At 65.4% G+C, this 25,311-nt stretch overlaps 2 protein-coding genes across 2 annotated transcripts; both read left to right on the top strand.

The window, feature by feature from the left end:
* Positions 1-1,162: 1,162 nt before the first annotated feature.
* On the top strand, positions 1,163-10,531 carry LOC119249781 (zinc finger protein 215-like). The gene is made up of 3 exons (XM_054697400.1): positions 1,163-1,193; positions 6,422-6,554; positions 9,928-10,531. The coding sequence occupies exon 3, from the start codon at positions 9,993-9,995 to the stop codon at positions 10,446-10,448; it is 456 nt and encodes a 151-aa protein (XP_054553375.1). The 5' UTR covers positions 1,163-1,193; positions 6,422-6,554; positions 9,928-9,992; the 3' UTR covers positions 10,449-10,531.
* A 3,050-nt stretch (positions 10,532-13,581) lies between these two features.
* ZIM2 (zinc finger imprinted 2) lies at positions 13,582-19,009 on the top strand. Its single transcript, XM_037515630.1, has 5 exons — positions 13,582-13,758; positions 13,883-14,009; positions 15,687-15,785; positions 15,877-17,517; positions 17,730-19,009. Exons 1-5 carry the CDS (start codon positions 13,582-13,584, stop codon positions 19,007-19,009), a joined length of 3,324 nt encoding a protein of 1,107 aa, XP_037371527.1.
* The last annotated feature ends 6,302 nt before the right edge of the window (positions 19,010-25,311 follow it).

Here is a 25,311-nt window from a genome sequence, read left to right as displayed (position 1 = left end):
GCGCACAGGGGCACACGCGCACAGGGGCACACGCGCACAGGGGCACACACACGCACAGGGGCACACGCGCGCACAGGGGCAGGCGCGCACAGGGGCACACACGCGCACAGGGGCACACGCGCGCACAGGGGCACACGCGCACAGGGGCACACGCGCACAGGGGCACACGCGCACAGGGGCACACACACGCACAGGGGCACGCGCGAACAGGGGCAGGCGCGCACAGGGGCACACGCGCATGGGCGCACACGCGCATCCGCCTCTGCAGCCGCAGTCTGAGGCTCCACTCACCCTCCCAACACACAAACCCTCCTGCTGAACCCGGCGGCCCCTCCAGGGGCACCCCGGCCCCCCAGACACGCGCTGCCTGGCGACTCCCTGGCGCCCCAAAGCCGCTCCCCAAGCGCCTGCTCAGGGAAAACCTCACGTCCTCCGCAGTGGACCCCCGAGGGCCTCCTGCGGGACACAGACCCCCAAAGTGCTTAGGGCTTCTCGAAATATTCTCCTGCACCCCAGCAGCCGAGTCCTCCCTGGTGCCTCGGGGACGAGCGGCCCGTCCCCCGCCCCCACGTCTGCTCGCCGTGTGACTCCGGCCCCCGCGCCCCGACAGGACCCCACAGCGCCTCTGCGCGGCCGCCGGACAGTGGGGGGGGTGGCAGCCTGCCCTCCAGGAGCACCCCGCGCCGGCACCCCTCGAGCCGGTCCCCGCCTGCCGCGGGCTGCACCCCCGGCCCCGGGGTCACTCCCGCCCCAGCGGCCTCTCCGCCGCCTCCTGGGTGAGCCTGTCCCCGCGGGCCCGGGGGTCCCCGCGGGCCTGGGGGTGCCTGCGGGCCTGGGGGTGCCGCGGGCCCGACGACCCTGCAGGCCCCCAGCCGCTGCGGCGCGGAGCCGCCCACTGGAGCAGGAGGCCCCGGGCCACGTCGCCCGTCCCGCATCCCTTTCCTTTCCCTGGGGTCCCAGGCGCTGGCCTCAGGGCCCCGCCTCAAGGGGTGACCCCACCTGGGAAGACCGAGGCGCCCCTCACGCGCCCCCTGCGGACCCACCACGCGCCAGCCCGACTGCGCATGCGCAGGGCTGAGGCGCGGCGTCAAGGCGGGACGGTCGATGGGTCAGTCAGTCAGTCAGTCAGTCAGTGAGCCGGTCAGCCGGCCGGCGGGTCAGACTGTCGGACGGTCAGCGGCGCCTGGCGCGAGGTGAGCGCGGGTGGGGCCGGAGGGGCCGGAGGGCCAGGAGGGGCGGCCTTTCCTGAGGAGACGCTCGGGGAGCTCGACCCGACGCTCCAGGGCGCGAGCCTCAGCTGTGCCCCACCGACCCGCGCCCCAGAACCCCCGCAGTGCCCCCTGCCCGGCCCCTCAGAGCTCCCAGTCCGCCCTCTCCTCAGGCTCCCTGCCCGTCCCCCTCAGAGCTCCCTGCCCGTCCCCCTCAGTGCTCCCTGCCCATCCCCCCTCAGTGCCCCCTGCCCGTCCCCCCTCAGTGCCCCCTGCCTGTCCCCCCTCAGTGCTCCCTGCCCGTCCCCCCTCAGTGCCCCCTGCCTGTCCCCCCTCAGTGCCCCCTGCCCGTCCCCCCTCAATGCTCCCTGCCCATCCCCCCTCAGTGCCCCCTGCCCGTCCCCCCTCAGTGCCCCCTGCCTGTCCCCCCTCAGTGCTCCCTGCCCGTCCCCCCTCAGAGCTCCCTGCCCGTCCCCCATCAGTGCTCCCTGCCCATCCCCCCTCAGTGCCCCCTGCCCGTCCCCCCTCAGTGCCCCCTGCCTGTCCCCCCTCAGTGCCCCCTGCCCGTCCCCCATCAGTGCTCCCTGCCCATCCCCCCTCAGTGCCCCCTGCCCGTCCCCCTCAGAGCTCCCTGCCCATCCCCCTCAGTGCCCCCTGCCTGTCCCCCCTCAGTGCCCCCTGCCCTGCCCCCTCAGAGCCCCCTGCCTGTCCCTCCTCAGTGCTCCCTGCCCGTCCCCCCTCAGAGCTCCCTGCCCGTCCCCCCTCAGTGCCCCCTGCCCGTCCCCCCTCAGTGCCCCCTGCCCGTCCCCCCTCAGAGCTCCCTGCCCGTCCCCCCTCAGTGCCCCCTGCCGTCCCCCCTCAGTGCCCCCTGCCCGTCCCCCTCAGAGCTCCCTGCCCCCCTCAGTGCTCCCTGCCCTGCCCCTCAGTCCCTGCCCGTCCCCCTGCCCCCTGCCCGTCCCCCCTCAGTGCCCCCTGCCCGCCCCCCCTCAGTGCTCCCTGCCCTGCCCCCTCAGTACCCCCTGCCGGTCCCCCCTCAGTACTCCCTGCCTGTCCCCCCTCAGTGCTCCCTGCCTGTCCCCCCTCAGTGCTCCCTGCCCTGCCCCCTCAAAGCTCCCTTCCGCCCTCTCCTCAGGCTCCCTGCCCGTCTCCCCTCAGAGCTCCCTGCCCGGCCCCCTCAGTGCCCTCTGCCGGCCCCCTCAGTGCCCTCTGCCGGTCCCTCCCTAGTGCTCCCTGTCCGTCCTCTCCTCAGTGCTCCCTGCCGGTCCCCTCCCCGCCCCGGCCTCACCCCTACCCCGACCTCCTGTGCGTCCTCCCACCTGCGCCCCCCACTCCTCTCACCCTCCCTGCGTCGCTGTCCCCGCCTGCCTGCAGCCCCGCCTGCCCCGTCCCGTCCCTGCCCTGCCCCCCGGCTCTCCCCATGCCCCTCTGCTCGCCCCCCCCCCGCCCCGCCCCCCCCTGCTGCTCCCTCCGCGCCTCCTCCCGCGCCCTCAGCCCTGGGCCCGCCCCCGCCCCCACCCTCACCCCACTCCGCTTGTCCCCCCACTCGGCTCTGACCTCCCGGCCTTGCCACGGCCACGGCTTCCCGCCCAGCGCATCTTCCCGCCCGCCCCTGGGCCCCCGCGGCGCCCGGTCCCGTCCGGTCCCGCTGCTGCCCGCCGCCCGCCGCCGCCCGGGGCCCTTGGGCTCGGCGCGTGCACGGGACTCCCGGTGGGGTTGCCGGGTTTCACCGGGGGGGCTGGGGGCGCGGGGGCGGCTCCCGGGGGCTCAACCTCCCTGTAACTGATCTCCCCGCCGAGGGGCCGCGCGGTGGCCCCGGCGCCGCCTCCCGCTCCCGCCGCCGGGGCTGGCCTGCTGGGGGCTGGTGTGCGAACGCCGTGTCTGTCCCCCGCGCCCTGTGGCCGTCTTGGCAGACGCGCTCCTTGTCTTTCAAGGGGGATTGATTTAGGCATCCAAGAGCTGGGGCGCAGGGGCGGGGGTGAGAGGACCCACCAGAGACAGAGCGGGGAGCAGCACAGGCAGATCCAGGGAATCCACTGCTGAGGGGAGCCCCGGGGAGGCAGGAGGGGTCTGCTGCGCCCTGTGGGTCAGTTCCCTGGCGGCCATGGAGCTCCTGCTGCAGAGGCTGCGGACAGCCTCACAGTGCAGGGCTGAACCCCCGCGCCCCCAGGGAGGCCCCGGATTCCCTCCATCTCGGGGACAGTGGCTGCGAGTCGGTGTGATACCCCACGTGGTGCGGCGTTTGCATCTGTGGCAGCAGTGCCTGTCCACAGAGAAGGGAGCTCAGGGCCCCTGCCCTGCCTGGGGCAAAACCTGGGCAGGGAGGGCGGCTGGAGAAGGCAGGGAAGCGAGGAGCCATCAAGGAGGCGGCCTGGAGGAGGCGCGCAGAGCAGAGAGTGTGGAGAAGCCGCGCTGGCGACTAAGCCCTGGATGTGCGCCCGGGACTTGGGGGACGCGGGAGGAGCCCCCTGAAGAGACAGGCGCGGGACAGACCCGTGGGGAGGCTGCCGTGGCGGCCTCCACCCTGACTCGTACTTGAGGGTGTTCCTTCCTTCCGTCCCAGGCCTGCCTGGCCCCCGCCCCTTTCCTCCGTGTCCCGGCTGGAGGTGCCTGAAAGGGGGGACGCCTGTGGGCCTCGGTGGCCTGCTCTGGCCAGCCCTGCTCGGCTGGGCTCTTACCCGCGCGGGGACGGGTGTCTTTGGGGTTTCAGTGGAAGCTGTTTTAATCAGATCCTTTTCCTCGCCGCACACTGGTGCTGTTGACGCTCTTCGCTGCGGAAGGTCTTAGGCGCTGGGGTGTGTTTTGTCTTGATAGGGCGGATGGCAGAACCGACTTAGAGCCGGCAGGTTTGGGGGTCCCGGGTTACCCTCTTCTGCCCGCTGACAGATTTGTTTGTCTGTTGAAGGCGATTTAAAGTGCTTTTATGCCCTGGCTATTGCCAGTCATGCTGCTGCGGACGGTGGGCCATGCGGGGTGTTGTGTTGATGACGTCACATTTGTGGCTAGACGCCCAAGAGTGTAATCTCTTGCCACTTGGTGACACCTGCACCCTCCTCTCACTCACCCCCGGGGGCAGGCCTGCGCCCCGAAGACGACCCAGGCGGTTGGGCGGGGTCACTAGGTCCTACGCTAGTTCCACTTTCAGGGTTTTTTTAAAGATTTATTTTATTTGGGGCCTCCCTCGTGGCGCAGGCGGTTGCAAGCGCAGGGCTGTGAAGCTGTCCGCAGCCTCTGCAGTGCCAGTTTGATCCCCGCTGGCCGTGGAGCAACCCACAGGGCACAGCAGACCCCTCCTGCCTCCCCGCTGCTCCCCTCAGCAGTGGATTTCAGTAGATCCGCCTGTTCTGTTCCCCACTCTGTCTCTGGTGAATCCTCTCACCCCCTGCACCTCTGGCCTGTACCTCAGTTCTTGCATAAATAAGTAAATCTTCAAAAATAAAAGATCTATTTATTTGTGCATACAAGAGCTGCGGGGTAGGGCATAGGTGCCAGGGAGCGAGGTGAGAGGATTCACCGGAGACAGACTGGTGAGCGGAACAGGCGGATCCACTGAAACCCACTGCTGAGGGGAGCAGCGGGGAGACAGGAAGGGTCTGCTGTGCCATGTGGGTCACTTTCCTGCCCCGGGATCGAAGCTGCAGAGGCTGCCGACAGCTTCACAGTGCTGCGACTTAACCCCTGCGCCAGCAGGGAGGCCCCAATTTTTATTTTTTTAAGGTAAATCCAGATTGCTTTCCATAATGGTCTCACCAGTTCGCATTCCCATCAGCAGTGTAACATTCTGGGCTCCTTGTTCTCTGTATTCCCTCAGCACTCGTTGGGGGTCACCTTGGTATGTGCCTTTCTCACGGGTGTGAGGGGGTGCCCCGCTGCAGTTTTCATTGCATCTCTCTTATTAGGGGTGATGATGAATGGTTTTCACAAGCCTTTCAGCCTTCTGGAGATCGTCTTCAGAGAGTTATCTGTCTGCACTGCCCATTGTTAATTGGATTTTTTGTTTTTCTGTTGTTGCGTTGGATGAATTCATATATATATATATGTCTTGAATAGTAATCTCTTCTCAGTTATGTATATATATTTAACATTTATTTATTTTTGCATACAAGAACTGGGGTACAGGCTCGGGGTGGGGGAGGCTGAAAGGGTTCACCAGAGACAGAGTGGGGAATAGAACAGGTAGACAGACCGAAAGCACTGCAGAGGGGAGCAGCGGGGAGACAGGAGAGGTCTGCCGCGCCATGTGGGAATCTCCCTGGCTAGCCGGGATCGAACCCATGCTGCAAAGGCTGCGGACAGCTTCACAGCGCTGCACTCAACTGCCTGCGCCACGAGGGAGGCCCAATATTTTTTTTCCCATTCCATAGGGTGCTCATTTAATTGCCTTGTGTTCCCTTTGCTGTGTAGAAGCTTTTTACCTTGAGGAATTCCCAACTGTTTAATTATCTTAAATTCCCTTGCCAGAGGGACCGAATCACCAGAGTCACCAAAAATATCTTTGTTGTTGATGTCCTGGAAAGTGTCTCTGGTGTTTTCTTCTTTGTATTTTGTCGTCACGGCTCTTCTGTCTAAATCTTTTTTTTTTTTTAAGATTTATTTATTTATTTATACAAGCACTGGGTACAGTCAGAAGCGCGGGAGGGTGAGAGAATTCACCAGAGCCAGAGCGGGGAGCAGAGCAGGCAGAAGGACCGAAGCACACTGCTGAGGGGAGCAGCGGGCGGCAGGAGAGGTCTGCGCGCCATGCGGGACCCTCCTTCGGGGGCCGGGGAGCAGCCGGGGATTGAACCGGCGCTGCGCCACCGGCGGGGGGGGGGCCCTCTTCTGTCTAAATCTTTAATCCATTGGGGAGCTCTTCTGCCTGAGCTTCCGGAGTCACCTCTGCTGTCAGGAAGGTGCTTTGGCCTGAACACGCTACAGCCGTTCTGTGCTATAAACTTCAGGTGCCAGCCAGCGGCCCGGCTCTGCTCCGCAGCCCTGCAGCTGTCCTGCAATGCACCCTCCGACCTGGGTGCACCCCTCGCCCTGCACAGGCCTGGCCTTGAGAGGCCTGATGCTGGGGTGCCCCAACCCAGCAGCTGCAGTGGCTGGTCCTGCAGCCAGGCCTCCCTCGGGGGTTGTCCTGCCCCACTATTACTTTATTTATTTTTTATTTATTATTATTTTGTTTAAAGCTTACTTTAAACGAAGTTCTCTCAGTGTTTTCCCACCCCTTCCAGTCAGGTCGACAGGCTGAGAACCAGGTTTTCCTTCAGGCCTGTGTGTTTTGCCTCAGTTGCTGGTGCGTGTCCGAGGAGGCGAGCCTGGCCGCGTCGTCCTGCCGCCATTTTGCTGACTCCCCGGATCTTCCAGGTATTTCCGTGGCAGCCTTCTGGATATCCTCTTTGTTTCAAATCACACAGTCATGGCAAACGCGCTGACAGAATCGCAGCAAACACTCTTAAATCCCTTTAAAAAAACAAACAGACAGACATGGCGGTGGCGTTGGCTTCCAAAGTTGCTTCCCGGCGTGACATCCTGTAACTCTGTCCGCACAGTCCGTGCTGGCTGGCGCCGCAGTCTCGTTCCCGTCCTTCGTCGCACAGTTATTAACACACTGAGGGAAAACTACATATAAAAGAAACAACCCAGGAGTTTGTCTGAGGTGTTAGAACTGCCATCCAGGAGACTGTGCCATTGGCCTGCCACTGGACGGGGCGGCCGGGGCCTCCGGGGCTGGCCGTGGGGTGAGCAGCCGCCTCGCGAATCTGTCCTCTCATTTGACGGCGACTCAAGTAGGAAAGAACTGTCGCTGCGGGCTCGGCCCGTTGCTCAGTGTCTCTCAACTCTCCCTGACGTTTGCAGGCGCCAGGTTTCGGGGGGTGTGTAGTGACGTTCGCGTGGGTGCAGCTGGGCCGCGGGGGTCTGTGAGCCACACTTCTGTGGTGGCCACTCTGCTTCCACTTCCGATGAGCTTGTACCTCCGCTTTGTCTCCCCTCACGCCCAGCGGGCTGCTTTTACCTCACGTAGCTCCCGCCTGTCCCCTGTCCTCTCTGGTGACTGCCGCTTGGTTCTTGGAGCGCAAGCGTTGGTTTTTGCTTTACTGATCTTCCACAGGAGTGACATCGCGCCTCATTTGTCTTTCTCCACCTGGCTCATTTATTTAGCTTCCTATCCTCGAGGCCCGTCCACGTTGTCACAAATGGCAGGATTTCCTCTTTTTTTTACAGCGCAGTGGTCTCCCATTGTGTCTGCGGTCACGGTTCACGGCAGGGACACATTCCGAGAAGCTCATAGGCAGTTTCGTCACTGTGCAGACATCCCAGGGTATAATGACACAAACCTCGATGCTGTCACCCGCTGCACCTCTGGGCTACGTGGTGGATCCCGTTGGCCCCGCCCTCTGTGTATTGCTCTGTCATTGACCAAAACGCCCTTAGTGAACGCCTGGTTGTGCGCACCACATCTTTACACACTCATCCGTCAACGAGCATTTAGGTTGTGTGCAGTGCCTGGCTCATGTGCTTTTGGTGGGGATGAGAACTGATTTAGGTGCTGTGAAAACAGCATGGAGACTTCCGTGGAAATACCATATGATCTGGCTGTTTCACTTGCGGGTGTTCATGTGAAGGCTATGAAAACAGTTCAGCTTGAAATGATATAGGCACCTTTATGTTCCTTGCAGCACAATTTTTTAAAAGCTAAGAATTGTACTTTTTTTTTTTAGATTTATTTTATGTGTTTATGCACACAAGAGCTGGGGTGCGGGCCAGAGGTGTGGGGGGTGAGAGGATTCACCAGGGACAGAGTGGGGAGCAGAACAGGCAGACTGACTGAAATCCACTGCTGAGGGGAGCAGCGGGGAGACAGGAGAGGTCTGCTGCGCCATGTGGGTAGCTCCCTGGTCGGGGATGGAACTCGTGCTGCAGTGACTGTGGACAGCTTCATAGTGCTGAGACTTAACCCCTTGTGCCACCGGGGAGGCTCTTATCACTTCTTTTTGTCATGATTTCTTCATACTCTGCTTTCCTTTCAGATCGCACAAATCTTACCCCTTTTAACATACTTCCTCCAGGCTTTCCAGGAAGACCCCTGCAGGAAGGTAGAAAGGCTGGGCCACAGGTGTAAATACCTTTCTCCTTCTAAGAAACCTACTTGCTGCCCCATTTTGTTTTGGGGTTCTAAAGATTTTCATGTTAAACTGCATAACAGAGCTACTCTTGTCTTACTTTTATAATCGTTTATAGGAAGTTGCTTCTTCTGGATGATATGCCTGGTGGTTTGCAGCTTCTATTTAAACCTCACAACATCATGGGAAAGGCTTTCCACTTGCCCCCTTCTTACAGATGAGAAAGGCTAAGTCCAGAGATGCTAATTGTCCAGGTTTCCAACACTTTAGTGGCAATGGCCAGTATTCCAGAATAAAGGAAATGCTTGCTTCCTGGATGTCAAGGAAATGCTTAATAATGAATTCTAGCAAAGTGGAGGTGAAATTATGTTCTTCTAAGGAACTTTCTGGTCACGGAGAAATCAGAAAACCATTTATGAATGTTAAATATAAAGTAATGGAAATAGGAGTGATGACCTCCCTCAATTTCGATACGTGGCCAAGATGAACAACTTTCAATGGTCAAAAAAGAGTGAAAATTAATTGGGCATTCATTTCAGGAGATTCCCAAAGAACTCCCCACAAACAAAGGAACAAACAAAAAAATTGATGACTCTGAAGAAACCAGAAGTAAGAAGATAATAAAGATAAATGAAATGAATATACAAAGAAACAAAAGTAATAGCAGCTGGTACTTTGGGGGAGCGGGGAGAAAGTGGCAAGAAAGGAAGAAACATCAGAAATTAACAAAAAAGACAGACTAGAAATAAAGCAACGTCATTGATTAGAAAGGATAAAGTCACATCCTTAGGAGAGTTAGTGCTCCAAGAAATCTGTGCGCAATTTTATGTTACTAAATTGCCATTTCAAGCAAATGGGTAATTTTCCTGGGAAAAAAATTTTACTGAGAAAATTTTTTTTTAATTTTTTTAAAAATTGGACTCAAGATGTAGAAAAAGAAATGTACCGATGGCCACTGAAAACTGAACGGAACCATTAAACATTGGTGGGCGTTACAGAGCCCCTGGCCAGATGATTGTCGTGGTTGAGATTTAAAAAATAAAGATTGGGTTTAAAAAAGTGCTGGGGGGAAGAAAAGGATGCTCACGACTACAGAGGTAAGTGGGTGAGACTTGGATGATAAGGGATTTAGGATTCAGAAAGGCTGAGACCCAAAAAATCTCTGAGAATGTGTTTTATTTAGTTTGTCTTTTCAAAGATTTATTTATTTACACATACAAGAACTGGGGTACAGGCCAGAGGTAAAGGGTGGGGGGTGGTGAGAGGGTTCACCAGAGACAGAGTGGGGAGCAGAACAGGCAGATCCCCTGGAATCCACTGCTGAGGGAGCAGCGGGGAGACAGGAGAGGTCTGCTGCGCCATGTGGGTAGCTCCCTGGTCGGCCCCAGATCGAACTCGTGCTGCAGAGGTTGTAGACGGCTTCACAGTGCTGAGCTTAACCCCTTGCGCCACCAGGGAGACCCTGAGAATGTGTTTTAGACAGGTGCGTCAGGAGCTAACTCCCTCTCCTTCAACATGCCTCAACCCACAGCCCAGTTCCACCTGTGCAAGTGACTGTAAGTCTCTCTGTGTAATTTCCGCAGGTCCTGATCTTCTGTGGCCTTCGTCTGTTACAGCGTGTTCCCCACCTTCGTCAGCGCCGTGTCCTGGAGCAGCCCGCCTTGTTGCGTGTCTCTGTTCCATGACGGTCCAACCTCCAAGGATGCTGCGCGTGACGCAGGTTTTGGATAGCTTGAATCCCCAGCTCTTATGTCTGCACGATCGAGAAGAGGACCCAGAGGCCAGTGCCAGAAGTAACCCGGAGGCGCTGAAGGCCTCTCGGCAGAAGCTTGCTATGCATTTTAAGTACCTGTCCGTGACGGGGCCTCACCAAGCTGTGCGCGAAATCCAGGCGCTCTGCTGGGACTGGCTGCGGCCGGAGACCCACACCAAGGAGCAGATGATGGAGCAGCTGGTGCTGGAGCAGTTCCTGAGCACCCTGCCGGAGGAGGTTCAGATATGGGTGCGGTCCAAACACCCCAAGAATGGTGAGGCGGCAGGAGCCCTGGTGACAGACTTGATCCAGAAATGTGGGATAAAAGGTGAGGAGGGAAGGAAGCGAACACCTGCTATGCGCCTGGCGTGTAGTAGGGGCTGAATAAACAGCTACTGAATGAAGGAGTGAATGAGTGAATGAATTTTATAATTCAGTGTAGTCTGCCTGTGTCACATGAGGTGGGAGACACATATATCGGGGATTTGGCTTTTGCTTTTAATATTATTTCTCTGAAGGCAGCTTCCCCTCTCCAGTTCTGTTCCACAACCCCACATTCCTTATCCAGTCTGAACTGTAGTATCAGCACAAAAGACACAGCCCCCAAAAGAGGGCATCCAAGGTGGGGGCTCCAAGGCCGCGAGCTTAATCTCTGCCAAAATTTAACTGGTCTTGGAAAGTCAAGTTGCTAGATTGGAACTAAGGTTGTTTCCATAGTGAGGGAAGAAAGGCCTTCACTCCCCAGAGTCCTTTGAGTAAAGATGATGTTAAGCGCAAGGCCAAGTGCAGCTCGGGGGGTACAGGGAGGCCGAGAGAAAGGGAGGAACTGGTGAGTGTGAACCAGCCCCCGCCCAGTGGGGAGCGCTGGGGTGGAGACGGGGGGGGGGGGGGGGGGGGGGGGGGGGGGGAGCTCGTGGCGTAGCCCAAGTCACTACAGATGTGCCCGTTTGGGGGTTGGGTAGCGAGTTCGCGGGCCTTAGCGATCCTTGAAATTATGGACGAGTAAATTTAAAATAAGCGGAGGGTGGGCGCGGGCACAAAATCAGCGTGAGGGTCACGTGCGGCTGAGCGCCACTCCCAGGAGTTACGGATTATGAGGAAGCCAGTTCTGCGCCCTGGTTTTCCTCAAGGGAATGTCGAGGCTCTGGCGGAGGACCCGGGGAGCACCCCGTGCACTGTGTCCTGCGGGGTTCGGACACGCTTGTTGCTGTGCCTCCCGCAGGAGCCCTTGAAAGAGCTGCTGCCCGGAGGCTGAGCTCTGCCGCGTCCTCCGTCAGGCATGGGGTCGGGATTCGGGCCTGGGGTGGGCGGCAGGGAGGGTCCAGGAGGCCAAGGTCTCCGCCGGGAGGGCGGCCAGTGGCTAGGAAAGGCCGTGAGGGAGGCTTAGCAAGAGCCGCCGGGTGCCTGGCGGCCGGACACGGGGTGCTGAATCCTTGCCAGCGCCCGAGGAGGTGCACTTAATATTTCCACGTTGCATTCGGGAAGCCGAGTCCCTGGGGAGCGGGGCTGGGGGCGTCTGACTGGAGGGAGCTCGAGGGTACTGAGCGAGCAGGCGGGGCACTGAGGGGGCCAGAGCGCGCCTGGACACAGGCCGCGGTCTTGTGGGGGCCCAGATCCGCTGCCCCTGAGGGCGGAACGGTGGCCGGGCTCGCTGCCCTGGGGCTGCTCGGAGGGACTCGGGTCACAGGCGTTCTTTCTCCCTTCCAGTTGTGCCCGCGCGGGACGCTGTCCTTGCAGGAGGAAAGGACGCCAAGAGGCGCCCAAGGAGGGGCAGGGAGACTGCCAGCCAGCCACCCGCTGCGCCCCAGGGGGCCCGACGCCCCAGGTTCCCGCCCCATTCCCGGACCCGCCCACCTAGCTAGACCCCTTCCTCCTGAGTCCTTTAGGCCTTCCCTGGATTTCCCCACCCGCCTTCCCCACCCCCCCTCTGAGAGTCCCTTCTCACGCTTGCTTTGGTTTTTATTTTTATTTTTATTTATTTGTTTTTTAAAAGATTTATTTGTTGATTTATACAAGCGCTGGGTACAGTCAGAAGCGCGGGAGGGCGAGAGAATTCACCAGAGCCAGAGCGGGGAGCAGAGCAGGCAGAAGGACCGAAGGACACTGCTGAGGGGAGCAGCGGGCGGCAGGAGAGGTCTGCGCGCCATGTGGGACCCTCGCCGGCAGGCAGGGATCGAACCGGCGCTGCAGAGGCTGCGGGCAGCTTCCCAGCCCAGCGCTCAACTGCTGCGCCACCAGGGGAGGCCATGTTTTTTATTTTTAAAGATAGATTTATTTGTGTATCCAAGAGCTGGGTGCAGGCCAGAGGTGCCGGGAGGAGAGGACTCCCCAGAGACAGAGCGGGGAGCAGAACAGGCGGATCTACTGAAACACACTGCTGAGGGGAGCAGCGGGGAGACAGGAGAGGTCTGCTGTGCTTTGTGGGTCACTCCCTGGCCGGAGATCGAACTCTTCCCGCAGTGGCTGGCGATAGTGATGAGACTTCAACCTCTGCACCCCAAGGAGGCCCCCACTTCTAACGCTTTGTATCCCCTTCCCTGCTGTCTTCCCTGCCGCCCTTCCCTCCGCCCATACACCCCAGCTTTCTCATCGCCGGCGTCTTGAGGTCTTGGAACTGTTGTGTTGGCTGTTGCGTTTTTGCTTCTGCTTCCGGCCTTATGGAAACCACCTCGTGCTTCCCTTGCCTACGGGGAGCGAGCGGCAGCTCTTAGGGGACGCGATGCTCTGCTGAGCCTTCTTTCCTGAAAGACGTGCCCCCGTCGCGAGGCGCCCGTGCTGCGCGTCTCCCCACCGGCGCGCACTCCCGGAGGGCAGGGTGGCGGGGAGGGCGGCCCGAGGTGTGTCCCCGAGGAAGAGACGAGGGAAGCGAGGCGGGAAGCTGTTCCAGACGGTGTCCTGAGAGCAGCCTTCCTGTGTCCCTGCAGCGCCGGCCTGGAGGGTCCCCCGCAGGGACGCCCGCAGGGGCCGCCCAGGTAACGGAGTGAGGAGGGGCCGAAGGGAGGCGTGGCCGGCGGGAGCCCCTGTCCTCCCCGCGGGGCGGCTGTGAGGGCCTCAGCGGGCGGCCGGGTCGAGGCCCGCCGCACCTGCCCGGGAAGCCCGCACTTCGGGCGACGGGGATCTGACACGTCTGCTAGAGCGCGCGGCCGGCGCGGCCGGAGGGGTTGCAAAGACAAAACCTAAGCGGGAGCCCGGGCCACGGCTGCGCGGGGCTCGCGGCCCGGTCCCCCGCTCCAGCCACGTTCGGGGGTGCCCGCGCAGAGGGGCGTGTGACCGGGCTGGCGCCCCCCGCGCTCTTCCCACCCGGCCCTCGGGGGCACGCGCGGGGGCGCCGGGCCGTCCCGCTGGGGAGGCCGGTGCGGCTGTGCGCGAAGCTGTCTCCGGGGCGCACGGGCAGGGACGTGGGGGGGGGTTGGGCGGCACCGGCTGGGCCCCCACATTCCGGCAGCACCTCACGGGCGGCCCGGGGCGCCTTCTCCACGCCGCTCGGCTCCGTCAGGGTCTTCGTCTTTGCCGGGTGATGGGCACGAGAGGGCCTGGGTCGTTCTGCTCCGCGCCGGCCTCGACTGACGAGGCTGAGCGTTCAGGCGACGCGGAGCTCCCGAGCCAGGACTTCCCGGCACCCCCTTCCGGTTCCGAGGCCGCGGCTCCGCCCGCTGCACCGCCCGCTGCGCCCGCTTCTCGGCGGGGCCAGGAGGTCGCCTCGCCAGGCTGCCACCTCCCGAGAGGGCGCTCGGGGCCTGCTGCTGAGGCGGTGACGGCTCGTCCCCCTCCCTGGGGCGTCTCCGGGCCCCCCCACTCAGGCGTGTCTCGTGTTGTAGGAGCTGGTGACTTTTGAGGACGTGGCTGTGGACTTGAGCCCGGAGGAACTGAGCTGCCTCAGCGCCCCTCAGAGGACCCTGTACCGGGAGGTGATGCTGGAGAACTACAGGAACCTGGTCTCGCTGGGTGAGCGCCCCGGGGAGCCAGGCTGCCCCCTGTTCTCCACCCCCTCCCTCCTCAGAAGGCGGCTCGCAGGCCAGCGGGCTCAGGGCGGGGACGGGTGTTCGCACCAAACCGGGTGGGTGAGAGAGCAAATCCTCCCCCCACAGGCCCTTCCGCCCCCCCGGGGTCAGCTCCGTGCTCGCTCGCGCGTGCCCAGGGTCCCGTCCCCGCAGAGCCGCCGGGCCGAGGCGGGCAGCCGCGCCGCTTGGCGCTCAGTGTCTGCTTTGCCGTCTGTTGCCCGGTCTGGACAGACGTGCTCTTGGCACACGACCGCGGAGGCGGAGGGTTGACGCAAAGCTTCCGCTGCCATGAAGCGGGTTTGAGCTAACGGGAGGCCGGCGGGGAAATGCTGAATTCCACTGGGAGAGCCACGTCGGGCCCAGACGCAGGCCTCGTCCGCTCCCTCGTCAGGAGCGCGCGGCGCGGCCGGCAGGGGCAGGACACGACGGGCGTCTCTGCTCACGTGGCGCTGACTTCCCTGGGGCAGAATCACCGAGTAAACATGAAGCTGGCGCCTGGGTTGCTGCTGCACGTCGGGGCCCTGCGGCCTCTAGACAGCAGGGTTTCTCTCTGCCCGCGCTGCGGCTCCGAGCCCCAGACCAGGGTGCGGGGGCACACAGGAGCCGTCCCTCTCCCACCTCGCGGTGTCCACCCTGACGTGACAGGGCCTGGGGCCTCTGGGCCCTCTTTTATAAGGGCATGGGTCCCACTCACGGGGGTCCCCCTCATGATCTGAGCACCTCGTGATGAGCAGCGTCACCTCAGCGTGAGGATTTCAGCCGTCTTGGGAGAACAAAACTTGGACGGCGGGTGTGCAGCGATGGCAGCCCGGGGACGCTGGGGTGGAGACCAGCGGGGTGAAGGCTGTCCGGGGTGCAGGGGCCTGCACTTCCTGAGCGGCCACGGCCTGAGGTCCTGGGCTGAGCTCGGCTCCTTTCCGGCTGGAGCACGGTCTTGGGCCTGTGGTGCCGGCGCTTCCAGCGTCCGTGCCGGACCCTGCTTGCGGGTGGTGGTCATGGCACCCGGGAAACTGGGACTCCAGGGCTGGCAGGAAGCAGGTTTGCTGCCCCGCGCTGGTGCCGCACACTCGCACCCCAAGGCTGAGCCCGGCAGGAGGTCAGGGGCTTATAGGCACCCTCAGTTTCTACACGGTTCTGGAAGGTTTGCACTGGCAGCTGGACGCGGTCGGATGTGCAGTGGCTGCACACCGAGGGGTCAGCCAAGGGTCAGCAGTCACGGGCCCCCAGGTCCATCCTGCCTCATGGTTAACATCTGGCAAGATGCCGGCCAGGGACTGAGCAGAAGTCATCACTCAGGAGCCCAGGCTGCCTGTCTCGGTCGCCGCGCTTCAGTGGACGCGCCGGGCCGCGGCGGTCAGCAGGCCCCTCCCCCGCCAGCCGACAGCAGTGCTGCCTCCTGCCCCGCAGCCCGGCAGCCGCGTCCCCACTGATGTCCCCACCGATGTCCCCTGGGGGGTCCCGGACTCGGCCTCATTTTCCCCACCGATGTCCCCTGGGGGGTCCCGGACTCAGCCTCATTTTCCCGGCGTGTGGATTTCGCTGGCCCGGAGCCCTCAGCTCCCGGGCCGGGCGTTGCCGCGGGTGGGGGCAGAGCCCCGTTCTGAGTCTCCTTCCTCAACAGGACGCCCGTTCCCCAAACCCGACGTGATCTCGCGGCTGGAGGCGGCGGCGGAGGGGCGGCGGCTGGAGGAGGAGGACGGTGCCACGGCCCAGGGCCCTGGTGCGGGGGGAGCCAGGGGCCGTCAGCGGGAGGGGTCGGGAGCGTGGCCGGTGGTGGGGGCAGCAGGGACGAGGCGAGCCGCGGCTCCCAGACTCGCGGGCTCCACCCCTCCTGGGCTCCGAGCTCCCCCCGCAGCGGGAGCCCCTCAGCCCACCGGGGCCCGGCTCCTCCCCGGCCTCCCGTGTTCCGCGCCCGCCGGGGCTGCTCTTCCTGCGCGCCGGGCGAGGCGAGGCCGAGGCGCTTCTGCCCCCGCGCCCCCGTGTCCCCTCTGCCGGCTGCTCGGCCGCCGACCCCCAGGCTCCCTGCCCGCGCCCTTCACCCCCTGCGCTGGGCTCTCCCGTCTCTCGCTGTCTCTCTCCTGTGGCTCCCGCACGAGAACCTTCTGGAGTCTCCAAAGTCGCGGCTGTAACACGACGACGCGACCCTCTCGCCGGCCGGGCCAGAGGGCGTCAGGGTGGCCCGGCGGGAGGCCTCGCTGGGGGAGCCTGGACGGCCGAGAGGGGCGTGGGGCGGAAGTCCCAGGGGGAGGGGGACGGGGGGGTGTGGGGGGGGCAGTGGACGCGCCCCGGGGTCCGTGAGCTCCTTCAGGAGCCGGAAGAGGAGCGGCTCGGGCCGCCTGCGGGGCCCCGTGTGAGGCGACGGGCCCTGCCCGGGGTGGCCACGGACCTCCGCGGTGGGGCCGGCAGCGCCCCGCCCGGCCACGGCCGGCCGTCCTCGGCACCAGTGCGCCAGGTGGGCCCCGTGCCTTCGCCCAGCCCTCCCGCCCCCTTCCCGGGCCCCCCGTTGGGCTGCAGAGCCCGAGCCTCCCCGCGCCCCCCACTGTCGGCGCCCTCCCGTGTTTCTGCGGCGGGTCCTGGGGACGACAGGAGTTCTCCGCTTCTTCCAGGCGAGGTGGGCGCCGGGGAGCAGACGCCGTCCTGGGAGGAGTCGGGCGCGGGCGGCGCGGAGGGCAGCGAGGTGGGCCGGGCCGGCGGGGAGCCGGCCCCGGAGGGGGCCCCGGAGTTGCGCCCGGCCAGTCTGCGCAGTCCTGCGGCGGTGAGTGACCCGCGGACCCTGCCCCGGGGAAGGAACTGCGATGGCGGGGACTCAGCGGGGCCCCTCGGGAAGGGCCGGACCGCCGGTGTCCCCCCCGGTCCCCGGGCCCTGGACGGCGCGGCCGTGCTCCCCGACAGCAGGCCTGGCAGGCGTGGGCTGTGCCCGCGAACCTTCATCGCCCCCGCGGCCCAGGCGGGGCACGAGCAGGTGCGCACGGGGCCGCGGCCCTTGGCACCTGGGGGGTGCGGGCAGGCCTTCCTCCTCAAGCCGCAGCTCGCCGCGCACCAGCAGGCCGGCTGCCGCAGGGGCACCCCGGGGCGCGCGCCTCCCGCCCCGCAGGCCGGCCGCCTTGTCAGGGTCCCCGGCCCGAGGGACGGCAGCGTGTGCGCCCAGGGCCGCTCGGCGCTCCTCCCCGAGGGGCCCCTCGCCCGGCACCTGCGGGCCCATGAGGCCGGCGCCGGCCCCCCCGGGCTGCCCCGCGGCAGGACCTTCGCCATCCGCTACCGGCGGCCGCAGGACAGCGCGGGCGAGCGGGCCCACGAGTGCTGTGACTGCGGCCGCACCTTCGCCCGGCGCGCACACCTGGCGCAGCACCACCGCGTGCACACGCGCGACAGGCCCTGCCAGTGCCAGCTGTGCGGGCGCTGCTTCAGCCGCCCCTCCAACCTCACCCAGCACTACCAGCTGCACTCCCAGGGCGGGCCCGGGCGCGGCGGCTGCTGAGCGGGCGCTGCCCGGACGTGGGGAGACTAAGGGGGAGGCCTCGGGCCCTTGCAAAGGTCGTAGCGACCCGGCAGGGCGCGCTGAAAACACCAGCTGCGCGGCCGCGGGGGCGAGAGCGGGCCTCTGGCCAAAGGGACCCCGCGCTCCGGCGGTCACGGGGCGAGACACCCGGAGACTTTGTTGTAGGCAAGACCCGGACAGGCCTGGCCCCGGGCGGGGGCGCGCGGCAGCCGCTTGGCTTTGCCCTTCCCAGCGGAATCCGTGGCGGGGCGCGCCCAGCAGGCAACCTGGCCGCCGAGCTTTTGCGGGAGAGCCCGCGTGACTGGGGGCGTCTGCGGCGCGGGGCGCGTTGGGGGGCGCTGAGGCTGGCTGCACCGTCCCCGCGGGCTGGCGAGCTGGCGGCGCTTCCGGGGCGCCTGGGGCTCCCGCGCCTGACGCGGCGTCTCGGGGAAGGCCTGACCCGGGCAGGGTGTTGGTTCCGTCCCGCAGGTGAAGCGCGTGAGACTCCGGGCCGCCCGCGGGCCCGCCTGGGTCGAGCCGCGGAGGAGGCCGTGGACACCGAGGGCTGTCGCCGCCGCCTCTGGAGACCGCTCGGGCCGCGGAGAGCCGGCCACGCGCGGTGTCGGCCTCAGAAGTGCCCCGCGGGGCAGCCGCTCCTCCGCGGGCTGAGCGCGAGCCGAGGCCCTCGGGGACGCGAACTCGGGCGCGTGTGCGCTGAGCCCGGCGTGCCGGGCCCCGAGGGCGGAGCGCGGTACCCGCCAGGGGAGTCCGGTCGTTCTCCGTCACCGTCGGCGGGGCTCGTCCTTCTTCCTTTCCAAAGCCTGTTTCCAAGCAGCCCGGGGTCTTCTCGGGCGGCGCGAGCTCGGCCGCTTCGCCTCCGCCCCGCGCGGCAGCTCCCTTCTCCCGCAGAGGGGCGCGTCCCGGGTGGCGCCGGGGCCCCTGCCCGCTGCGTCCCGCGTCGTCGCCAGGCTGGCCGTCCCGGGCTTGGACGGGGCCCAGCGGCCGCCCGGGCCTCCCACAGCCGGACCCCTCGCGGGGGGCTGGGGCGCCGCTGTTTCCTCACCGCCCCGCTTCTCACGGCGCCTGCCCGAGGTGACCCCGGGGTGGGTCCCAGCCGGGAAACGAGAAGGACGCGGCTCCCTGGACGCTGCCGCCCCGCGGGGCTCTCGTCCGTGGCTCACGCGGTCCCCGAGGGACTCCCCGCTGCCCGCTCCCGCCGCGGCCCGGCCCTGCCGCTGCGAACTGGGGTCCGGTCCTGCGGCCGCCGGCCCCTCGCTGTCCCGCGGCCCCTGGGGACCCGCCTCGCGCCGCCGCTGCGGTTCTCTGCGGGGCGCCGCGGCCGACTGCCCCGGGCTCACGGAGAACCTGCGGCCTCGGAGGCCACGCCGGTGTCCCGGTCTCCCGCGCCTGCCGCGCTCCCGGCGCCGGCCTGGCCTCCGGGGCTGCTCCTCGCCGTGCTGTCCTGACCGTCTTTCCGGCCGCGTCCCGGCCACAGCGGGTGACCCGGAGTCTCCGGGAGGAAGATCTGTGCTCCCCGCTGTTTAGTCAGCCGGTTATTCACCGCGGCCACAACTCAGCACCGTCCTCTCTCGCGCTGCGCAAGTCGCCCCGGCTCTGGCCCCGAGGGCCCTTCCGAGTGGGCGCCCGTGTCCGCGCAGCTCCTCCGGGTCGCGCTCCCCTGGCCCGGCCCGCGGTGACCCCTCCCCCTGCCCTGGGACTCTCGTGTCTTCCCCCGCCCGTTCCTCACAGCTTGACCCAGGCCCTGGCCCAGCTCGGTCCCTTCACTCTTTGCTTTGCAGGTCGTGCTCAATCCACGCTCCACCCGCGTGGTGGTTTCCTCAGTACCTTTTCTTCCCGTCGCCTCATCTCTGGTTTTCAAAACTCCGACGCGTACGTGAAAGGCAGAACTTTCAGTCACCTCCGAGCGCTTTGTACCCGGCCTCCCTCAGCCCCTCCGGGCGCTCGCCGGGCCGTCCTGCGTTCAGCTTCTCTGTTTCTTTCATGTGTTGTAAGCTTGGTGCGCGCGGTTATGCCATGAACACACTTTCCTTGAGGGTTAGAAAACAACATGGGGCCTCCCTGGGGGCGCAGGGGCGACAGCACCACGAGGCTGTCCGCAGCCGCTGCAGCACATGCCCACAGGGCGCAGCAGGCCTCCCCCGTCTCCCCGCTGCTCCCCCCAGCTGTGGGTTTCAGTGGAGCCCCCTGTTCTGCTCCCCGCTCTGTCTCTGGTGGATCCTCTCACCCCCACACCTCTGGCCTGTACCCCAGCTCTTGTGTGCATGATTAAATAGATCTTTTTTTAAAAAAAGAAAATAACGTGTATTTTTTCTTCATCGACTATTTCATATTTTCCTCTTCCGGATATTCCTGCTGCTAAAACGGGTCACCTCTAGGCAGCTCCCTGGGCGTGGACCCACAGGGATTTTTAAAATGCGATGTTTTAGATGGAATCGCACCGTTAACATCGCCCCAAAGGCGGCCATGTTTTATTCTGATACATCCATGCCCACAACAGACCCCAAGTGTCTTCCCTCAGCCCCGCCTTCCGCCTGTTTGTGTAGATGAGCCCCAATTCATTTCACTAACCCTCGAGGGTCGGAGACGAGTGGCTTGTAATGTGTCCCCCGGGTGCCTCTTCCCCGTCACCTCTTGGGCCCAAGCGTCTCCCTCGCGCGGTGCTCCTGTCCCTGCACACGGCCTGGGGAGAGGCCCCGGGCCCAGCGTGTGTGCATCCGAAGGCTCTGAGAACCATCGGCCTGTGCCTGACGGTCCCGAGCGGTCCCCCGGGCGCGGCCGGCAGGGTCTGAGGTGAGCCCTGGAGGGAGGCCCTGCCCGGGCGGAGCAGCCAGCGCACCGGCTTCCCCCGCCTCTCCCTGACGCCCCAGCCCAGCGGGGGCCACGGGTCCCACGTCCCCCACACGTGCGCACCCCGCTCGCCTGCTGCCTTCCCCGATCTTATTTTCTGTGTGGAAACAAGAGCCCTCCGGGCCCCTCAGTGCTCCGCACGGGGCCCCTGAGCCGTCTTCCCCGTCGCGCCGCTCGGCCCACCAGCCCCGAAAGTCCCCCCTGCGGAGCTGTGGGGGGCACTCACCCTCACAGGGGCCGCCCTCCTCTGCGAGGCTCACGCCCGCCCGTGTTGGCGCGGCGCCTGGGGAGCAGGCTGGTTTCGGGGTGCCGGCGCCTGTTCGCCCTCCCGCCTGTGTTGCCTGTTGTCACGGTTCATCGTCCTGACGCTGGTGCTCCCGCCGCCCGGGGCTGGACAGGGTCTTCCCACTGTGGCTGCGCCGCCACCCGGGGCTGCCGGGTCCCCTCCGCGGGCTGCGGGGGGCCCAGACCTGCCGCGCGGCTCTGCCGTCCGCCCGCCCCCTCGCTGTCGCGGCCACTGCATCGTGACGGATGTGCGCCCCTCAAACCGCTTCTCAGAGTTCAGGTTTCCACAGGGACGGGCTCGGATTGATTCCACTGAAGGGAACAGACGGCCGGGTCGGGCGGGGGTCGCTGGCCTTACGCTTCCTGACGCTCGCGCCCCTGAGCCCCTGCACCCCTGCGCTCCTGCACCCCTACACCCCTGCGCCCCTGCACCCCTGCGCCCCTGCGCCCCTGCACCCCTGCGCCCCTGGGCCCCCGCACCCCTACGCCCCTGCACCCCTGCACCCTTGCACCCCTGCACCCCTGCACCGAGCGGCCTGCGCCGCGCTGGTGAGCCCGGCCTGCTCCGCCACCCTCTCGGCTTCGGGCTCTGCGCCGCGTCCCCTCCGCCGAGCCGGTGGTGCGCGTCCCGCCTTGACTGTGTCCTCGGGCCCGTAAGGGCAGTGACTGCGCCTTTCCTGGCGGCTCTTGGGCAATTCTCTTTCCTCTCTGCGTGGTCTGTGGTTTGGTGGACACTCTCTTTAGACCACACAGAAAATTCATTTCACCAAACGTTTCTGCAGTTTGGCGTTTTCTTTGAGATTATTTTTGACAAGGTTTTAATTTGAACACGGCTGGATCCCGGTTTTTCTTACCAAGTCGGCCGCAGAATCGAACCTGTGAGACATGAGTGTTTCACTCTGCAGTTTTTATTATTGTATCTAAATGTGCTTGGCCGCTGGAATCCACTTTGATGCATCTTGGAAAGAGGTGGCATCGGTTATTAAACAACGCATACGGTCCTATTATTATTTTGTAGTGTCAGCCCTATAGCTGGGCCAGCTCATTGACTTGTCACCTTCCCGTATGCTGGATGTGTTATTTTTAATTTTTACATCTTGTATTTAATGAGTCTTAAAGTGCCTTCGAAGTGTGTGTATATATTTTTTAAAGTATAAGCCTTTTTTTTTAAAGATTTATTTATGCATACAAGAACTGGGGCGCAGGCCACAGGTGTGGGGGGGTGAGAGGACTCCCCAGAGACACAGTGGGGAACAGAACAGGCAGACTGACTGAAATCCGCTGCTGAGGGGAGCAGCGGGGAGACAGGAGAGGTCTGCTGCGCCCTGTGGGTAGCCCCCTGGCCGGGGATGGAACCCGTGCTGCAGAGGCTGCGGACAGACTCACAGCGCTGCACTCCACCTGCTGCGCCACCAGGAAGGCCCCAAAGTGTGTGTTTTTATGGAAAGACAGAACTTTGTTATTCTTTCAATTGAAAATTTGTGCATACATTAAAAAAACCTCTCGCTGACCACCAAAGTGAACTCCTGCCTGGCTTCGGGGAATAAACACTGTTGGTTTAACCCCAGGAGCGGGACACCGTCGCCCCCTGTCCGCGGTAGCCCCGCGCGCCTCCAGGTCCCGTCCTCACACCGTGGCGGCTGTCCCTCCTGGCGGTTGCCTGTGCGGGGCTCTGCGACATTTCTCATCCGAAGCCAGCATCCCAGGAAGGGGTCCCCTCAACATCGCCCCACCAGAGGCTCTTGGGAGGCTGCAGAGGCTCCCGAAATGTTGCCGAAAACCGTGGGGGACAGTCGGAGGTGCGCGCAAGCTTGGGGCGGGCTGGGGAGCTGCACGCCCCGCCCTGGACCCCAGCGGGAGCCCCCAGCACCGACAGCGGCGGCCTGGCGGGTCCAGGCTGGGCCCGGCCACCGCATCCCAGTTCGCTCCCGGTGGGACGCTGAGGGGGACGTGCAGGACCCGCCGCCCGGGCGCCTGACCCCCTCGGCCTTTCAGTACACGACAGGCTTGGGCGGGGCCGCGCTGCAGCGCCCGCGGTGGGCGCAGGCCCAGGTCCCGGCCCGTGGGGGGGACGGAGGACGGGCGACGGGGCGGGGCGTCCAGCCAAAGGACCTGCTGCCGCCAGACTGGATCTGTCGAGAGGAGCGGGGGGCGCCGCACCTGTCTGGGGGCGCCGCGCCCCAGGCCAGCAGCCGAGCAAGGCCGCGCTGTCGGCCCAGGGGCCCAGACCTCGGGCCTCCGGCCGGGAGCCACCAGCTCCGCCACTCGTCACGGCAGCCCGGGACCCGCGGGCTGCCAAGCGCAGGGCAGGCCCCGCCCCAGCAACCCCGGGCCCGCGCCCCGTGACTGCAGGAGCCCTGGGGGGCCGTGGAAAACGAGGCTCGGGGACCCCGGTGTAAGGCCAGGGCGGCCCGGACTCCTGGGGCGAGGCGCGCCTGGGCCCGTGCGGAGAGGCCCCCCCTGCTGCTCGCGCGCCCCGAAGGCGCCCCGGACCTGGAGGGTGACGCCCGGCCGAGGTCACACAGGCACCTGCGGGCGCGCACACGCCGGACAGAGCGCGCCTGGCGCACCCCTGCGCACGCGCCCGGAGCAGGTGCACGCACCTGGCTGCACGCGCAGGGCGGGGCGGACGCAAGCCGGCGCCCCGCCCCCGCCCGGCGCCCCGCCCCCACGCCGCCGCCCCGCCCACAGCCCGGACGCCCCGCCCACAGCCCGCCGCCCCGCCCACAGCCCTGCGCCCCGCCCCCACGCCGCCGCCCCGCCCACAGCCCGGACGCCCCGCCCCACGCCGCCGCCCCGCCCTCAGCCTGGACGCCCCGCCCCCACGCGGAAGCGGAAGTGCCCGCGGGCGCGGGGGTCCGTGAGAGGCGCTGTCCTCGAGCGTCGCCGTCGAAGGTTCTGGAACGCGGCTGCCGCGTGGGCTGGCGGGCGCGGCCGAGCGGGGCGGCCCGGAGCCCAGCAGGTGAGCAAGGGTGCGCGGGCGGGGCGCCGTGGCCGCGCTGGGGACCCCCGCGAGGGCTGGGAGGGCGGGCTTGGGGGGCGGCCGGGCCCGAGGGTGCTGCCCCGAGGCGGCAGCGTCTCCCCCAGCGCCCCGTCCTGCCGCGTGTGCTCTGACCCGGGAGGGGCGTCCGACGGGGGGTTTCCGGGGGACGGGCCGCCCCCACGCCCGCCGCTCCGGGCTCGCTGCCGTTTGTGTCCGGGGTCCGGCCCGACGCCACAAGCCGGGGTGCGCGGCGGGCCCGCCCTGCCCGCGGAGACGGGGGTGGGGTGGGGTGGGGTGGGGTGGGGTGGGGGGTGGGGTGGGGTGGGGGGCGACCTGGACGGGCCCGCCCCTGCGAGGAGGTGGCGCTGCGGCTGAGACCCCAAGTGTGAGGCCGGAGCCGGGGCGCCCCCCGTGCCCGCCTGTTCTCGCGGCGGTGAGCAGGCCTGGGCGCGCGGGACCCGCGCCACCTCAGACACGGCCTCTTGGCCGAAGGCAGAGGCCGCCGCCGGGGACGGGTCACCTCAGGGTGGCTCCACCCCGGCCAGCCCCCAGGGAACGGCCTGCGCCCACGGCTGGGCCCGCGCCGTCGCCCTCTCAGGCCACTTCATGGCCCTCCCGTCCCGTCTGACCGCGGGGTGGTGGTCTCCAGCAGGGGCGAGGCCTGTGCCCTGCAGGGCTCCGTTGGTGGCTCCGCCACCCGCTGCTGAAGCTCCCCCCACCCCAGAAAAGTCCCAACAAGCAAGAGTTTAAGGTCCAGGAGACATGGCTGGGGCTTTCCCACAACAGTCAGCGCGCGGGACCCAGGCGTTTCTGGAGCGCAGCGCCCAAGTCCCCACCTGTCTCCACTCCGGGGGTCCCCGAGCTGTCCGAGTCTTACTTTTCTAGGTGCACGGTGAGGTGGGTGACAAAGGCGTCACTGAGGTGTCTGAGTGCTGGGGTGATGCGTGTGGAAGTGTCCAGGACGGGGCCTGGGGGCGGGGGAAGACCTCTGCATGATGAGGGGGTGGACAGCCGGGTAGACGGCGGCAGGGTGGGAGTCAGGCCTGGAGGGGTGAGTAACAGTATGTGGGGGTCTCTCTCCTTTCCTGGCCTTCATCTGGGCATCTGGAAAGCCAGCTGAGGCATTTCCCTGCCGCCTGCGCAGGTCGGCATGGCCAGGGGCTCATCGCTCGCCAGCGGGCTGCTGGCAGGGGTGATGTGTAACGGCCTCTGGGCCCCGTGAAATCACGTTGCTCGCCCTTTGCCGCCTCCCCCTTTCTGTAGCTGAATTTTGAACGGGCACTAGTCTGCCCCGGGCATCAGGTGACCTTGGGATTGCAAGAAGGTAGGAGGGTCAGGCCTCGGGAGGACTTAGGCACAGCCACCCCCGGGTCACCTCAAGCACAGGCATTTACACACAGAGAAGTCAGCCGGCGGCATGGCGTAAAGCGTGTTATTTGCTCTCTGTGCATCTGAACCCCAAACCCAGCACTCTAGAGCTGCGGGAAGGGCCACTGGTCACTGTTAGCCCAGTCTCGCCAGGGGCAGCCCCACCTGTTCATCTTCGGGGATAGTCACTTCTCCGGAGGAAGCCACTGACTTGCGTTTCGCATGGATGCTGGTGAAGAACGGCTACTGCTGAGCGCCGCTGCC

This window comes from Talpa occidentalis, unplaced genomic scaffold (assembly GCF_014898055.3).
Source record: "Talpa occidentalis isolate TD23 unplaced genomic scaffold, MPIMG_talOcc4v2.1 talOcc4.17, whole genome shotgun sequence".
In the NCBI taxonomy this organism is placed as follows: domain Eukaryota; kingdom Metazoa; phylum Chordata; class Mammalia; order Eulipotyphla; family Talpidae; genus Talpa; species Talpa occidentalis.
The sequence above is the reverse complement of the archived record's forward strand: the minus strand, read 5'-3'. Positions and strand labels throughout refer to the sequence as shown.

What these genes read in the sequence shown, in the direction of transcription:
- ZIM2 (XM_037515630.1), top strand. Translation starts at nt 13,582, where the DNA reads ATGGGCACGAGAGGGCCTGGGTCGTTCTGCTCCGCGCCGGCCTCGACT. An exon ending in TGCCACGGCCCAGGGCCCTG is followed by an intron (nt 15,786 to 15,876) that starts GTGCGGGGGGAG and finishes CGCGGCTCCCAG; the next exon opens with ACTCGCGGGCTCCACCCCTC. An exon ending in CTACCAGCTGCACTCCCAGG is followed by an intron (nt 17,518 to 17,729) that starts GCGGGCCCGGGC and finishes ACTTTGTTGTAG; the next exon opens with GCAAGACCCGGACAGGCCTG.
- LOC119249781 (XM_054697400.1), top strand. Translation starts at nt 9,993, where the DNA reads ATGACGGTCCAACCTCCAAGGATGCTGCGCGTGACGCAGGTTTTGGAT.